Source organism: Sphaeramia orbicularis, chromosome 9, assembly GCF_902148855.1.
Source record: "Sphaeramia orbicularis chromosome 9, fSphaOr1.1, whole genome shotgun sequence".
Lineage (NCBI taxonomy): Eukaryota > Metazoa > Chordata > Actinopteri > Kurtiformes > Apogonidae > Sphaeramia > Sphaeramia orbicularis.
In genome coordinates this window covers 34,881,257-34,897,648 of record NC_043965.1, presented here as the reverse complement: position 1 = coordinate 34,897,648, position 16,392 = coordinate 34,881,257, and the positions used below count along the sequence as shown (strand labels likewise).

The window sequence follows — 16,392 nt, the reverse complement described above, 5'->3', positions numbered from 1 at the left end:
AAATACCTTAATTATGTAACAGTATATATGTATAATCAGCAAAATGTACAAAACTATGAAAAGTTACAGTATCTATTGTGCAGTAAAGTGATCCCTGTGGTGTTTGACTGTCATATTTAATATTTTTGGGTTCATACTATAGCTGTAGATGTTCAACGATCTAATTTTCTATGCTTTTGGAAGGTTAACCTACAGCAATGCATCATATTCTATAATATTATTTGTAGCTTCCCTGTCCAGTGAGAAGCACATATCTCTAGAGTCCATTTTTCATAAGTTTAGGAGAACCAGATCTGATCTCAAAGCATTTTCCATCAAGTCCAAGAGCTTATTTGACTCATGAACACTTTCAGTTTAGCATTTGACATTTAAAATCAGCAGTTTCGAAGAAATGTACTGTAGTTTACACTGAATAAATCTTCTGTTTTCAGCTTCAACACTCAAAATCAACACATTTGGACATTCACAGTTTCATTGGACAGGAAAAGAGACAAATAGTTGAAATAAGGAAAGTAACTAAAGGTGCCAGACAAAGGTAGTGGAGTTAAAAACTACAAAATTAAGCAGAAAAATTAAGCAGCATTAAATGGTGCCTCAAGTGTGTACTTATGTAGAGAGCCTGAGAGTAAAGATAGTTAAATCCCATAATTTTTCTGAAGTATGAAATATTTTTATTACATGTAAATAAAAGCCTATAGATCAGGGGTGTCAAACTCATTTTCGTTCAGGGGCCAGATTCAGCCAAATTTGATCTACAGCGGGCCGGACCAGCAAAATAATAACATAATAATATATAAATAAGGTCAACTCCAAAATTTTCTCTGTTTTAGAGTGAAAAAAGTTAATTTACATTATGAAAAGGTTTACATCTCCAAACTATCCTTTCAAAAGATGTGAATAACATGAACAAACTGAAAAAATAAGTATAATTTTAACAATATTCTGCCTCAGTTTATCATTTACACATGTGCATTATAACGTCCAGATCACAGTGGATCTACAAATACACAAAACATTGAGTAACAGGCAGAATATTGTTAAAACTGTACTTACTTCTCTTAAGACATTTCAGGTTATTCACATTTTTTGCAAAATTATACTTTGTTTTAGTGTAAATACATGAAAATATTTACCTTTACAAAGATAAACATTCAAAGTTGTCATTATTTATATGTTATTATGATCATATTTTAGTGGTCCTGCCCACTGGAGATTGAATTGGTCTGAATGCGGAACCTGAACTAAAAGGATTGATAATATTTTAGTGTAATTTTTGCATTTTACAAATTCATCCTCAGGGCCGGACTGGACCCTTTGGCGGGCCGGATTTGGCCCCCGGGCCGCATGTTTGACACCTGTGCTATAAATACTGTTTCCTTAACACCAATAAAACAGTGTTAATGACTAGTGGTTGTGTTTAAATACAACAAAATTTATTCTGGTCTGTATTTTTGGCTGATGTTCTCACCTTCAAATGTATTCAACAGATGCATGTAAGACAGTGAATAAAACTTTAATTTAGAGCTTTATGTGCACTTGTCCTTGTCAGAAAAATCTAAATGCTATACAGTCAGATAGAGTTGTAATCTCCTGATCTCCAGCAAAAGTGGAAGTAAAGCACACATGTACGAGGAACAAGTCAGTCTCTGGTTTTAATCTTTCAGTCTCGAGCAAAATCTTAATTTCCTGTTTTGAAAAGCAAGAAAATCAAGTGTCTGCTAAAGTCATGCAAACTTTTCATAACCTCTTAAATATGAGAAGTTGAGGCATGTATTACAAACCAGATCTCATCTCTGACTTTTCCAGTCTGGGGTCCTGCTTCCAGCTTTACATGACTTTGGACTGCACCAAATGTTTCATTCAGGTATTGAAATCAATCTAAATTTGACCCACTTTGAATTTGTAGAACTACAACTCTGGGGTGTTATACTGCTAATGGCTAGAGAAATTCTGATTCACAGGTTTGGAATATGTGTAACCAATTTTAGTAAAGTCAGGTGTTTTTCTGCCAGTAGCAAAACCAATGTTGACCAGTGGAATTAAACCTGATACACTGAACAAGCCACCGGTTACAGAACTTTTATACTCAGTCAAACTGTACCTTCTAAATGGATACTGATGAAATAAAATACACTAAACACATGGAACATTTTGGAGGCCATAACACGTAAGTACATAAAGAATATTTTGAAGAAATATGCTCAGGATAAGGTTGACACTACTGAAATATTTACCTAGTGGTGACTGTTTGATGTGCTGGGAGTTTGAAGGTGATGCAACCTCCACACGTTGGGCTGAATCGCTGAATTTATAGACACGTACACTTCATTCTGGTTAATTTAGCAGCTTTATGTGACATGAGTTCATGTACTTAAGACATTTATGACAAAGGGATCTGAACTTTGTGCTTTTATAACTATAACATCTCAGTTAAAAGTGTTAGTTATACTCAGGGTATTTGCTGTTTATCCAAATAAAAGTTCCAGACATTTTTAAAAGATCTTCTTAAAACCCATTTTTTCTCCTTGGCTTTTGAAACCATGTGAGATGTTTGAAGGTATGATCTTTATTCTATTGTTTTTATTTGGTAGTGGTTTATTGTTCTTATTTATCTATTTTATTTATTTATTTTGTTGTTTTTACTTGTATGGCTTTTTAATCTATCCTGTATTTTCTTTTTTTATTTGGGTTTTATTTATTTTCCTGTATAGCACTTTTTTCTTTTTTTTTGTACAGTTTCTATGTCTTTAAATTTATTCTGTATTTTATTCTTCTATTTTGTTTTTAATTATTCTTCTGTACAGCACTTTGGTCCACTGCAGTGTTTTTAAAGTGCTTTACAAATAAAGTTGGATTGGATTGGCTCTTGACTTTATGTATATACTTGCGTGCCTACTTTTTTGGTTGAGATTGTACCTGTTGTGTGTAGTAGAAGAGTTAACTTTAATAAATGTATAAATTATATAATTCACAGTAAATTATGTTTTACTGACAGAAACATTTTCAAAACATGAAAATCACAGAAGTGTATGGATATCACAAAAGCAAGTTTTACTAGAATCATTCTGGTTCCGACCGGTTAGTGAAATCATATCAAGTATGCTTTCCTCATGTATTTCTTGTCTTACAAGATTATGTGCCTTTGAGCATACTCTAAAAATAGACTATGAGATAAAACTTTTTTTCCATACATTAAGACTTTCACACAAAACTCCAGACTTTTCAAGGTGTGGAAAACAGCGTTTCAAAATTCCATGCTTTTTAAGACCTCCAAGACCCTGTAGATTGTTTATTACTTTTTTACCTCAATGTGCTGTACACTGATTAATATGTATTGGACTCCAGGTGGAATAGCTTCAGCCTTTCTATAGCTAATGGGGTTCCTAAAAAACTACTTAAACATTTTTTATGTGTAGGATGATTTGTCAAATCATCTGCCTCAAGCCTAAGTCAAGTGTAGGTTGGTGAATATTAAGTCAAGCCTTTCCTCAGTGTTAGTTAAGTTTCAAGTCGTAAAAATAGTGACTTAAGGTCAAGTTTCAAGTCTCTGACCTCTGCTCCCTGGGCCCAGGTTACAAGCACTGACTTAAGCAAATGAACAGACTTTATCAGGCATGTTGGAGTCATTAACAAAAACAACAGCAACACGTTCTGATAAAATAGCACATTTATTAAAAAGAGACAGCATTTATCAGAATTTGCCATTTAGCAGATATATGCCACATCTGAGTAAGTTCAGGGGTCTTGAATACATTTCTCAGTCCACCTGCTGCTGCCTGTAGCCCTCAGAAGAGCATCGATGTCATACAGTAATATTCTTTAATCAAATGAAGCACACACTCACTGTTTCACGCACTCGCACAGAGTGATCGATGGCAGGCCTGTTTTATTGGTCTGTAGACCGGTGGAAAAGTCGGCCGATGTTCTTCTGTTCAAATTAGGTCGAATTGATCTTTTGTGTTTACTTTGAGAGTGAGGAAAAGGAGATAGCATCAGGCAAAAAAAAATCTAACATTAATTAAAATGACTCTTTCTGGGTGACACTGAAAAGACTTAGAATAGATTGGATTTTGTGGGAGGGGAATAATCAGTGGTGACAAGTATAATTACAAAACATGACACGTTTGCTTCCCCTGCTTTACCACACAAGCAAAGAAAGGATGGAGAAATAAAGAACCTTAATTGTCATTTAAAGAACACCATTAGAATGTGGATGGAATGACAGCACTTCTTTGGTTCTTGTGGAAAAAAAAACAAAACAAAATGGAAACTTAACTCTGAGACGAGACCTTCATTCCACTCTAGTTTCAGAAAATTGTGAGGTGAACTGGCAATTACATGTCTGACAAAAAGGCTGGTAAGGAGCTTAATACATGAGACTGTTTTCTGGACATGAATTTTACACAGTTCTTACAATGTCTTTCATAGTTTTTGTGACTGGCTTTGCTCCTAGAAAAGCTGAGGTTAACAGCAGACTCAGGATGTAATCTGCTGACAGACACAAACTCCTAACACTAGCTGCTTATGTGGAATGAAAATCTAGCCTTGAAACATGAGTTAAAAAAGAAAAAGGAAGGTGGGAGTGGGAGGGAAGGAAGGATGTTCCGAGAAGACATTTTTTTGACACAAGCCAACAGAAGAGTGACCTCAAGGCGGATGATGGTAAAGCACAATGTATTCAATAATTCAAGGCAACAAAGACAAACACACAAAAAAATGACATGATTTTAAAATACATGAGGCAGTGCAAAAGGTCACACCAATAAAATATCACGTTAAAAATTCAAACAAAACAGATCCTGAGGAGAAAAAAAAACACAAACATACAAATCCAAGCAGATTATAAAATATCTCCAGATCAGCCCCACTCTGATTTAAATTATATATAATAGAATGGAAGATCCCACATTTTCAGAAATAATCTCATTTATTTGACTTACAGACAGTTCATCTGGCTGCCTGTTGATTTATTTATTTATTTTTTTTAATTTAAACTCTGTACCGACAACCGTTCCTCCCCAGAAGAAAGGCCACAGTCCTCACAAAAAAATTTATAAACCCTAACACCTCAACTACAACACAAAAGTGATGAGAACAACAGTTGTCACACAATAAAAAAGTGTGATCTTGTACCTTATATACACACGCGACTGTGTAGACTTGAAAAGGAACAGAACATGATGACTTTGGTGCTGAATCAAATCAAGTTGTTGCATCTTTTCAGGAGGAAAGAAGGTGCTTATATGTCTTAAATAAAAACAACAAATATCCCCCAAACTGCCGACTACAGATCAAAAAATCTTCTGGCACTAACTTTTAGCTCAATCAGAAATAGGAAAGAGAATCAAGAAGTGAGAAAAGAGACACAAACCCTGACTTTTTAACCGTTTTCCAAGTATTGCCTATGGTAAGAGCGATACTGGTAGGGGGTTGGGGAGACATTTAAGACGCATTAGTGAAACAGGCAAAGTTACAAAACCGTCCTTGGAGCAGAACTGAGCACCTAAGGGAGGTAACAAGATACATACATAGGAAGGTTCACAGCACGACTCAACTAATAATGAGAATAAAGCTGCTTTTCATTTCATTCTCATTGAAATAAAAAAGGGATATAATTATCCAAAGGCCAAGACTTCAAATTAAAACACAGTCAATGTGGACAAAAAAATAAAAAAGGCTCAAACATTACATTTTTTTTTCCCAGTTGGCTTGATCGATTAGCTTAATGGCACTGACAGAAACAAAAAACAGACTAACATTTTAAGACAACAACTGTGAAAAGGCTGAGTGAAAGTTAACAAGTTGAGTAAACTTTTGTTTTCTTATCGACAGAAACGTTGTGCTTTCTTATCTCTTGCTGCAGGTGGATGAACTTGTGGTAAGTAGAGAGAAATTTGGTGGATGTATGAAAAAATTACCTGGCACAGATTCTTATGATTTATTATATTAACACTGAGCTGCAGCAGCCTGTTCCCTCAGTTTAAAACAACAGAAGTACAGAAATTCATGGCCAGGAGAGAGTAAAATCATCGTTTTTAAATTAGAAACATAGATTTATGACAAAAAGCCATGTAAGAAAAAAAACAATCGCAAGTTTCCCCCAGTATAGCTACAGATATAAAAAGGCAAAAACCCTTATTCCTTTACACCAATTCTCTCAGAGGTCCAAATACACTGTTCGTCAAATTAAACAGGCAATTTCCTTTCTTTTTTTTTTTTTTTTTTTTTTTTTTTTTAAGAGTAGCTCTTTGGTGAGACAAAAGGCAGGTGTAACAAATGAATATAAAAGCTAAAAAGAACATAAAATGTAGTAATGTAATGATACTAACTTGAGCTTTGACCAAACGTCAGCATAAACTTTGCCTTTCACTAGATGCATTCATCAATGTCTTTTGACCAGAAACATAAATCCCATTAGGATTTGGATTTTGTAAAAGCTGAGGACACTAGAGGTCCTGAATCCGTATTCGGTGAAACAAATTACCACGTCAATAGCAAATTTGCAAAATCCAACCTATGTGTCTGTAAAGGCGAGCAGTCAGCTGACAAGGAAACATGTCAGCTGAAAGGTTGGATCAATAGCAATATCATTCTTCTTTCAGCATCTTATGGAAATCAATGATGGCACGTCAATGATGTAGGACTAACTAGATCAGAGTTGAAAGACACAAAAATGCAACAAACAGGGAAAAAAAAACAACAACCTAGGAGCCTCTTTTACTGGCATTCCCACTAACTATCCGATTTCTTTTCTAAGCAGCATCATTTTCATCCAATTTTAAGGTTAACATGTCTGACCAGATGCTGAGCAGGAGTGTTAATGTAAGTGTGGTTCCTTGCTACACCCAGTACAAAAGCAACTATGTTTTGTTTATAAAATGGGCCCAGACGAATCACTCCTGAGCATCCGTTAGCTGCTGAAATGGGCTGGCATCTGTAAATCCTGCCAAGTGGAAAAAATTACCAACATTGTTCAAAAAGGGTCAGCAGAGGTGGATGCAAAACACATTCACAAAGGAGCACGCAGCATACGCTTCCTACATCTCCTTTTCTTTTTCCTCAACGGCAGCAGCTTCTACCTCACAATGCAGTGGCTTTCCAAAAAAGTTATTGTCTGTTTTTTTTTTGTCTTCAGTCGTTATGATTTGCTTTAATCCGCCGGCTTCTCCTGTGTGTATGCTTTTACCTGTGCTGCTTTTGTCACTTTGACCCCTTCCCCTTTCGCTCTCCCCCTCTCTCTTCATAGTCTCACGTATTATTTTGTCCTCCAGACGTCTCCATGGTAGCTAGTGTCCTCTTACAGCCGACATAGGCAGAACAGCGTGGGGATGAACACCCCGAAAGCCACAAGGATTGGGAACATTAGGCTGCTGTTGTCGGCTGCGTATGGGTTTGGTGTTCGGGGGCCTGACTGGACCCTGTACTTAGAACCTGTAGGAAGCTTTTTCTTCCCACCTTCCTCGCCTCCCTCACTCTCCTCCTCTTCTTCCTCCTCCTCCTCATGCTTTTCTAAACCAGGGTGAGGCTGAAGTTTTGGTACGTCTGTGATATGGAAACAAACATGAAAAAAATGTTACAATGGAAACTGCTGGGATTCACTGTGATCAGGTTTCCTGCATCGGACTGTTAATTTACATTTCATGACCATGAACAGAAATGGGTTTCATTATTTAGCCATTTGTCAGTTTTTAATTGTTATTTCCATATTCACATCAAGTACTCAGAAAACTTAAGCTAATAAGCCATTTTGTGAACACTACAATAATGTACAGAAATGTGCAAAAGTCTCAGGCCAACATTAGGTTTGTTGGTTTAGTAAAGTTATAATCATCACACATATGTATTTCTCAGTCTCTGTATTAAAATACAGTGAAGTATGTACAACAGCAAAAACAAAAGTTTCAGGGGAAAAAACAGCTTCTATAAACCAGAGTGGTGGTATTTAGTGTGACCTCCCTTTGCACTTAATATACCTTTAACTCTTTTGTTCAGACAATGACATTTATTGCATTAACCCTTTAACAACAGCAGTCTCTCCAGTGCTGCATTTAGCACTACACAGAATTCAAATTACTCTAACTACTGAACTGTTTGCGCTATCCACAAAATTCAAATGGCATCAGAAAGCTGATATCCTGAGCTTTCTGGCACTATATAACACTTTATAACAGCAATGTGGGACTCCATTACAAGCAGAAAGGAACCGTTTCAGAGACTTCCACACAGGCTAAATAAAACACCTGGAAATACCAAAAATATGAGGCCATAATATGGATACTGAATGTTCAAGACCAAAAAGCAGATGTAAAATAATTGAAAGTTTATTTCTGTGATCTCAAAAAGTTGCGTTATGGACATTTACAGTTGTTTCTGATAATAAATATGCTAAAAACTTCAAGTCCTTTTTTTCTTTTTCTTTTTTTTTTACTAAAAAACACTGTTTTAAGCATTTATTATTTATAATAATGATGAGTAATGGTCAGATATTGAAAGTTAAGTTCTTCCTGAAAACAAAAGTGTTGACAAAAAAGACATTTTCTGACACTTACTGCAAAGAAAACATGGAGACACCTAGGCGTCCTGTTATAATGGCAGTTTTAAAAGGGTTAATGTTCTGATGTTTTATACCAAGTATCATTCAACATACTGAACTGAACATTCAGATGATTCTGAGCGTGTGTGCTGCTTCTTGTCATAGGGTCAGGGGTCACACTAAATTGTGACTTTATGCTTTAGAACACATTTACTTACAGTTTTTGTGTGTCTTTTAAGGCTGTGCGCATATTTCCTGTATTTTCTTGTTGTATTTGAATGAAAGAGAATGAGAAATAAATATGTATGTTTATTTCAGCCCTGCAAAAACAACAAAGCTCAAGGTGGCCTCGGACTTTTGCACAGTACTGTACATCGATATTATGTAAGCCCTCCATCAACCTAAGGCAACCATAAGCTCTACTACTGTCATAAAATCTAATTATAAACAAAATTCAGAGATGCAAACTCAACAGGAGTGAAAAAAGTGACAAACATGGAAGAAAATGTTTTAAATGTCAGCTTCACAATGTGGACATATGATCTATTTAAGCAGCCTGAGGGATTTACAGACTGAAATGAGAAAAGAACATTTCCTTTGTATTACAGTAGTTATTCATTTTCATGTGAAAACTAACAACTTAACTAACACTTAACAACACAACTAACTCTTAATTTAATTTGACAGTCTCGCTTAAAAAGGCATTTGAACAAAACTTTTCCTTTTTACTATAAATGTATATGGGCCATCAATCTCCTTGATTACTAGTAATCAGTACTGGCTGTGAAAAACCCCCCACATTAGTTAATCCATAGAGAGTAATCGATGTACACTCACCTTCTAATGTTCCTTTCATTACATAGAGAGCGCAGACCTTGGGGTTGTCATAATATCCCTGAAACACATGAGAGATGAGCACAACAAGGCTGGGACACTTCTAAACAAATGTTAAATTTGTATTAATAAGAGGGACAAGACAGAAAATAACCCTACGTCTAACTATGCAACACATTTTATATGGTTAGATCTTCCTTATCTTAGGAAGTGTTATATTTTTTGTATAAATTTACCCGGTTCCATATAATACAGGGATGAACACTTAGAGCAGGTGGATTTCAACTGAATTTCAATTGTTGAGTACAAAGCCACACCTCTGCAACCAATACTTTGCAGATTCATTGTCTGGATAACACTGACTAACAATGGAGCCAGTGAGCTAAAAATCTAAAAAGAAAGAGGCCACATTTAAAGTATGCCATCCTGTAAAATTTGCCTAAAGCCACATGCTCTAAAAACCCCCAAAATCCTACTTCTGTCTGTACCATAGCCTCTAAATGAATTCATCACTTCAAACAAGACTGCTTGTTTAGAGAAAACTACACAATCTAAAACCATCAAACATTAACAGTACATCTGTGCGCTGTAGAGGGTCCGTTATTCATTCAGTGTGTGACATTAACAAGACAACACAGTCCTTAATCTGTTCCAGAGCAATTTCAAAATATTTATAAGATATGGATTAGTAAAACATGGCACAAGTGATTTAGAAACAAGAGTTTTGCAGTAAACTTCATGCTGTTGTGCATGATAAACAAACAGGTAAGATAAACGGCAAACAGCTGTGTGGATGTGGGAGAGTTGGCATAGTCTATTTGCATAGTCAACACAGTCCAGCTGGCCAACAACAGACATGCTATTTATTATGTTGAGGTATCATCGATTTAACAAGTAATGTTTGAATAAGCCCCAAATGGATCACTTTGCTGTACTAAGTCATGACAACAGTCTTACTAGATCAGGGGCATGTATCACAAAACAAGTTCAGAAGATTGAGGTTTGTCAAACACAAACAACCACAGTCATGATAAGTGGCATTGTGGTCATTTGCTGTATTTGCTTTGTAAATCCAGCATTTCTGGCTCTAATTATGAGCACATTCACATAAATAAAAAAGGGTGGAGTTGGTGCCAGGTGACCAATCACAAACATGGACACGTCTAGGGCTGCATATTTCTCATCAGAAGAACAAACAGTAACTAAAGGATTTAAAGCCAATATACGACTGCAGAACTTCGTATTCTTATCAGTGTCACATCATTAAGACATAAGCACCTCTGACAATAATTACAGTTGTGTACTTGAATAAATTAATGTGTTTCTCACAGAGCTGCACAATTAATCAAATTATAATTATAATATATAGTGATTAACCGCCTGTACAATTATGTAATTGCAAAAGGCAGCGATGTAAAGGAGGATTTAGGGTGATCTGATTTTATATTTCGGATTGAGAACTGGGATTATTTTAAGTAGTTTCTGAACAGGAGTATAACTGCTAATGAAAGACTGGTGTTATAAAGCAACAGTAACAGTTCTAGCACTTCAGGCTAATGAAGCAAACACTAGCCAGTATACTACTGCAGACAGATACTAAATGTGTTGTAAAAATAATCACCTTCAGTGCTTGTGTGTTGACCTTGCAACCACTTCCGTATTCACTCTTCTGTTTTGATCTCCACTTTAAAGCTTTGCTACAGCAATTTTTGCTTACATCTACATTCCCATAAGATGTGATGTAGGGTGCTGCTCTATCAGGCCCTATAATCTTAATCACATCCTCTAGTGCAGAAGTGTCAAACTCATTTTAGCTCAAGGGCCACATATGGCCCAATATAATCTCAAGTGGGCCAGACCAGTAAAATAGTGAAAAAGGTCAAATTTAAGTAAAAGTTACACTATGAAAATATTTACATCTACAAGGCTTCCTTAAAAATGTGAATAACATGAACAACCTGAAATGCCTTAAGAACAATAAGTGCAAATTTAAGAATATTATGCCTAAATTGATCATTTAAACATGTTCATTACAACTTACAGATCACAGTGGATCTACAAATACACAAAACATTTAGTAACAGGAATAAAACAGTTAAAATTCCATTTACTTCTCTTATGACAATTCCAGTTGTTGACATTTTCTTCATGTTATTCACATTTTTTTGTGAAAAGATAGTTTGTAAATGTAAACATTTTCATGTAATTTTAGTTTTTTTGCACTATAACAAAGAAAAAAATTTGTTGTTTATAAGTTATTATGATTGGGCTATATGTGGCCTCTGAATTAAAATGATTTTGACACCTTTGATTACTAATATCATCTGTGTCATTTTTGCATTTCACAGCTTCATCCCATGGGCTGGATTACACCCTTTGGCGGGCCAGTTTTGGCCCATGGACCATATGTTTGACACCTACACTGTAGTGTGTGATGTACCATCATTATCAAATCTTGCAGTGTGTGCAGATTTGAGATTAGGAAAAAGATCATTTGTAAACATTTTCATTTGGTGTGCATACAACCTGATTTCAAAATGGTTTAGGATTCAAAAATTGTTTAATGTGTGACAATTTTAATCTACCAACTGTAAAATATTACAGACCAGTTTAAAGGCTGTCATAACTCTGTTTTAAGTTTCTATATTGTTTTGCTAACCAAAAGAATACCAAAGTGTTTAGACAGTTTGTCAATAAATATTTCACCCTTATTTTTTCTTAAATCTGTAATCTGACATCCACTCCATCTCATTTTAAAATCGACTGGGTAGTAGACAGTGATTTTACACATTTTGATAAGCCATCTCAAATGTAACCTGCTCTACACCATGTTTGCAGGAGCAAGTTATAAGATTCAGCCTGTTAAGAAGTAAACCAATACTTAAAAGTCCAGGATAGACCAGAAGTTACCTTGCTAACCTCTTAATCCTGCTTTGTGATACAAGCCAGTGATAGAATAACATTTGACTCAAAGGGTTCATTCATGAATTGGCCTCTTAAACAAAAGTATAATTACACATTATTAAAATGTCATCCAACCATAACAGAAGCCTATTTTTTTTAGAACCATATCCCTACCTCAAAATGACTTTTACACCTTTAATACTTAACATCAATCAATTTTACTAATCATACATTGCATCATGAAAACACAGCACCTTAGATTACATAGCCAACATATTCACATATTGTGTTCTTAAAATATGTCACTGACCAGGTTGAACGGTTTAACAAATGAAGAAAGATGACATTTGAATGAGTCACGCTCACTTTTCACATCCATTTGACTGGAGAAAAAAAAAAGCACAGCTTACCTTAACAAACTCCACAGTGAGCTTGCCATTGAAAGTAGACACCTCTCCCTGCACGCTGAGCTTGCCACGTCGAATAGAAAATGAGACTATCTCATCATGAGCGGTGCTGTGGCCCACTCGATCAAAGATATCCAAGTCTTTTACTACTACATGACCATTTAGACGAACGTCAAACACCTGCAGAAGGATAAAACCAAATCAGTGATGATCAACAATTACACAGACTTACTTTCATCACAATACTGACTTTTGTCTGAACCCAGTAAATGTAGTGAAACTAAGTCAGAAATGATAATACCTCACTTTTAAACTAAACAAAACCAAGGGAGATGACACATAAAAAACACCTCAAATTAATTGGTTCTGATACCTTTTGTTGTGATTGGGCGAAGTAAACTTCCGCATACTTCATTACTAATATATAATCTCCTTCCTCACGAATGGGAATATCATATCCAAAAGTGTCCTCATTGTAACGTTCTGTCTGGTACAGAATTTGGTCTTCTGGACTGGAACGCAGGATTGGCAGACGCACCCCATAATCAGATGCTACAAAGGAAAACAGTATCAGATACAGAACACACCTATTTCACACCAACACACAGAAAACTATGTTACTAACTTAATCATCCCCTGCACATGTTAATTAAATTGTTAAAAAAATGTGAAAGTGACATCCTCTCATTTACTTTTAATGTCTAAATATTGTTCATTTCTGAAGTGCCTCTGCAGAGTACATGTTTTGTGCTTTCCTAAATTCTCTTCTAATCTCAAAACTGGCTCCCTTGACGAATGAATGGATGTGATAAAACTCTCAAGTGTCAGACAATGCACAAACAACATTCTTCACTACAGCTGCACAATTAACTGAATCACAATTGCAAAGTTGGTCAATGCAATTATATAATCGCAAACAGCTGCAAGTTGGATAAAAAAATGTGCATATGTGAAGTAATTACCTTCTCTTTTTTGATGTGAATTCCACACATATTTTTAAGAAATAACTAGTCAGTCTCTGGACAGTGAAGTGTGTGCAGTACATGGTCATAACTATCTAGTATGTAGACCAGGTAAAATGGCTATCAATAGATACAAGCTAATACAGAACTAGTGGACAAAACAAGAACATATCCTCTTTTTAAAGGGATATTCTGCATTCGGTAACAATGACCTTGATAGCCAAACAAGTAGACTCCTGATACCATTTATTAGATGAAATAGTGTCTATAAGAATTGCACAATGACATTTCACCAAATCACACAACCCTATTCTGCACAGTGAAAGTCAAAGATTACATTGAATGAACATTGAAAAATACTTAATTATGAGTGAAAGGTGACTTGAACTATAATCAATTTAAATCAATGCCACACTTGCACAAGTTCTATTTTTTAACACTAGCTGCAACACAGTGCCCTAAAGGCATAGTGGTGATACCATGATACAATTACTTTACCTCTAACCCATAAATACAGCCAAGATTTTTTTTCTCTACTCGATTGTATCATATCATCACCTCCTTCCTCTACACGCACAGAGGGGCGGAGCTGCAGTCCTATGTGCTGACTCCTCATTAGTTTGTAGGTACTTGCGGAAGCTACACCATACTGAGGTTTCGGCTGGAAATGTCAGTTATTCTAAGTAACACATTTTACCCTCGCAATCTAACTCTCACTAAGACTCTGCAAGTGCAGCTCAGGAAGACAAGCAGACTCACTGATCACATCAACTCACCTTTACCAATTTTTCCTTCTAGAGGGTCCTTCTTGAAATGAATACCGTGCACGTCTACATGAGCTTCTCCCCCGGCATTTACAGCCCAAATAACCCGTTCAGCGAGGCTGGGGCCCCCGCCATCCGCCCAACACTGCTCTGCCAGCAGCGACAGCACCGCTGCGACCAGCCCAGCGACGAGCCGTGCCGTGACCCGCTGCATTGCCACACTGCCTGCTCCTACACACAGACACACACAACATCGGTGGCTGTTTGCATGCAGCAGAGACCGGGCTTTTGAATGGAAGTCACACTTCCACATGTAATATTAACCTCAGGTTAAGGTCTGTTAGCACAGAAAGCTAGCAGCTTGTCTTGGTGTAATGCAACATGATACCTATAAGTTAGCTAGAAGGCTAACGTTGACGTTGCCAATACCGGTAGTAGTGTTAGCATAAAAGCCCATAGATTCAGAAAATGACAGTAAAATTAAACGAGTAATACAGGTTAAGATGAGCGACTTCACATTATTTCACGTTTGTACTAACGAGGCAAACATTTAATAATAATGAGAAATTAGCGGCGTGTAACGTTGTCACTTAGGCTAGCTAGCTAACATACCTGTCTAACCAGAAATACTTGGTCCCTGAGAGCCAGGCAAACGTTCATGTGTCTTACCTCACTCTTTCACAAATATCTTCAGCTTTTTTTTGGCAGTGTGTGAGCTTATCTCTGCTGACACAGCCACAGCAGGTCCCTGTTCTTTACACTGTGTGAAACCTCCACTGTGTGCAGATATTCTTTCTGATGACCAGTCTGCTGTACTGACTTTCATTCAATGTGTGCATCCCAACTCAGCTCTGCTAGCTACAGCGGTGCCAGTTTGCAGGAGGCGGTATGGTGCTACCTAACTTTAATTTCACATGGCCGATGATTGACAGACCCTCTGTCGAATCACATTGCCCTCTTAAGGTTTCCGAAACCATTTCACTACATGGGCCAATTGCATCTGATTTTGCTATAACTATGGAAAAAGAAGGACTTTGAATACAGTGTAAATCATTTGTAAACCTGTTAAGAGGCCTAACTTTTGAGGGTTGTAAAACATTGTGCTCCAACATTAGATGACGGAAATGGGCGCACACAAGTAGACTAATATCTCATTTTGCACATGTGTGGCAAATTAGGAAGCGGACAAAAAGCTTACGAGACAGGAATGATGAGAAAAATAAATAGAAACATAAAATAAAATGGATAAATTGCAAGCTGCCCTACACAATAGACATGTTACAGATTTGCAGAAGCCACTTTTACTTAATAAATTGCCTGCCATGATTTCATGCGACCACTGGTTAGTTCATGAATTACTTAAAACATTAAAATATCATAATCTAGTAACATCAGTTACTTATACTGAGAGGGAAAACTAAAATAACGGTGACATTGTGGGGGCTTAAAAATATTAAATCGTAGTAAAATTATTCATGCGGTCTTGAGTAAATCCTCACACCCCTCTACTTCTTTTATGGTATGGTCCGAGTCTTGTCCAATCAGGGAAGTCCAACACAGCTCGCGCACGGTGCACTCAAGGGTTGACCAGAGAGGAATGAATGAAGATAGTTGCTATGGCAACACCATTTACCTCCATCATGACAGGTGTTTTTTATGATTTATCTTTTATCTGACAGAGCGGGGGTCAACATATACACTCCATTACTAATATTAGCATTTTACTGTATAGTTCACTTCCTTGAAACAGATGGTGTTAGGGCTTTTAAAGCGTAATACATTAACATTCACAGAAAACTCCTACAAAGTCATTAGGCTGTATTTGAACAAAGTAATTTGCATACGTACACAGAGTTATATCTATCAGCTTTGTTGAAGCAGCTTGTACATACATCAGTCTTGTGAGTGTTTCTGCACCAGCGTCAGTCTCTAGTTTCAATAAGCTTTTCATCAATGTTTCAATGTTGCCATCATTCAGTGTTCACAAT

General features: G+C 36.4%; 1 protein-coding gene across 1 annotated transcript; it reads right to left on the bottom strand.

The window, feature by feature from the left end:
* Positions 1-3,649: 3,649 nt before the first annotated feature.
* Positions 3,650-15,263, bottom strand: mlec (malectin). The gene is made up of 6 exons (XM_030144099.1): positions 15,074-15,263; positions 14,417-14,635; positions 13,052-13,230; positions 12,682-12,858; positions 9,371-9,428; positions 3,650-7,542 (listed from the first exon to the last, which is right to left on the bottom strand). Exons 2-6 carry the CDS (start codon positions 14,616-14,618, stop codon positions 7,298-7,300), a joined length of 861 nt encoding a protein of 286 aa, XP_029999959.1. The 5' UTR covers positions 14,619-14,635; positions 15,074-15,263; the 3' UTR covers positions 3,650-7,297.
* Positions 15,264-16,392: the final 1,129 nt, after the last annotated feature.

What these genes read in the sequence shown, in the direction of transcription:
- mlec (XM_030144099.1), bottom strand. Translation starts at nt 14,618, where the DNA reads ATGCAGCGGGTCACGGCACGGCTCGTCGCTGGGCTGGTCGCAGCGGTG. An exon ending in AGAAGGAAAAATTGGTAAAG is followed by an intron (nt 13,231 to 14,416) that starts GTGAGTTGATGT and finishes TTTCCTTTGTAG; the next exon opens with CATCTGATTATGGGGTGCGT. An exon ending in TCGCCCAATCACAACAAAAG is followed by an intron (nt 12,859 to 13,051) that starts GTATCAGAACCA and finishes ATCCTTCTGCAG; the next exon opens with GTGTTTGACGTTCGTCTAAA.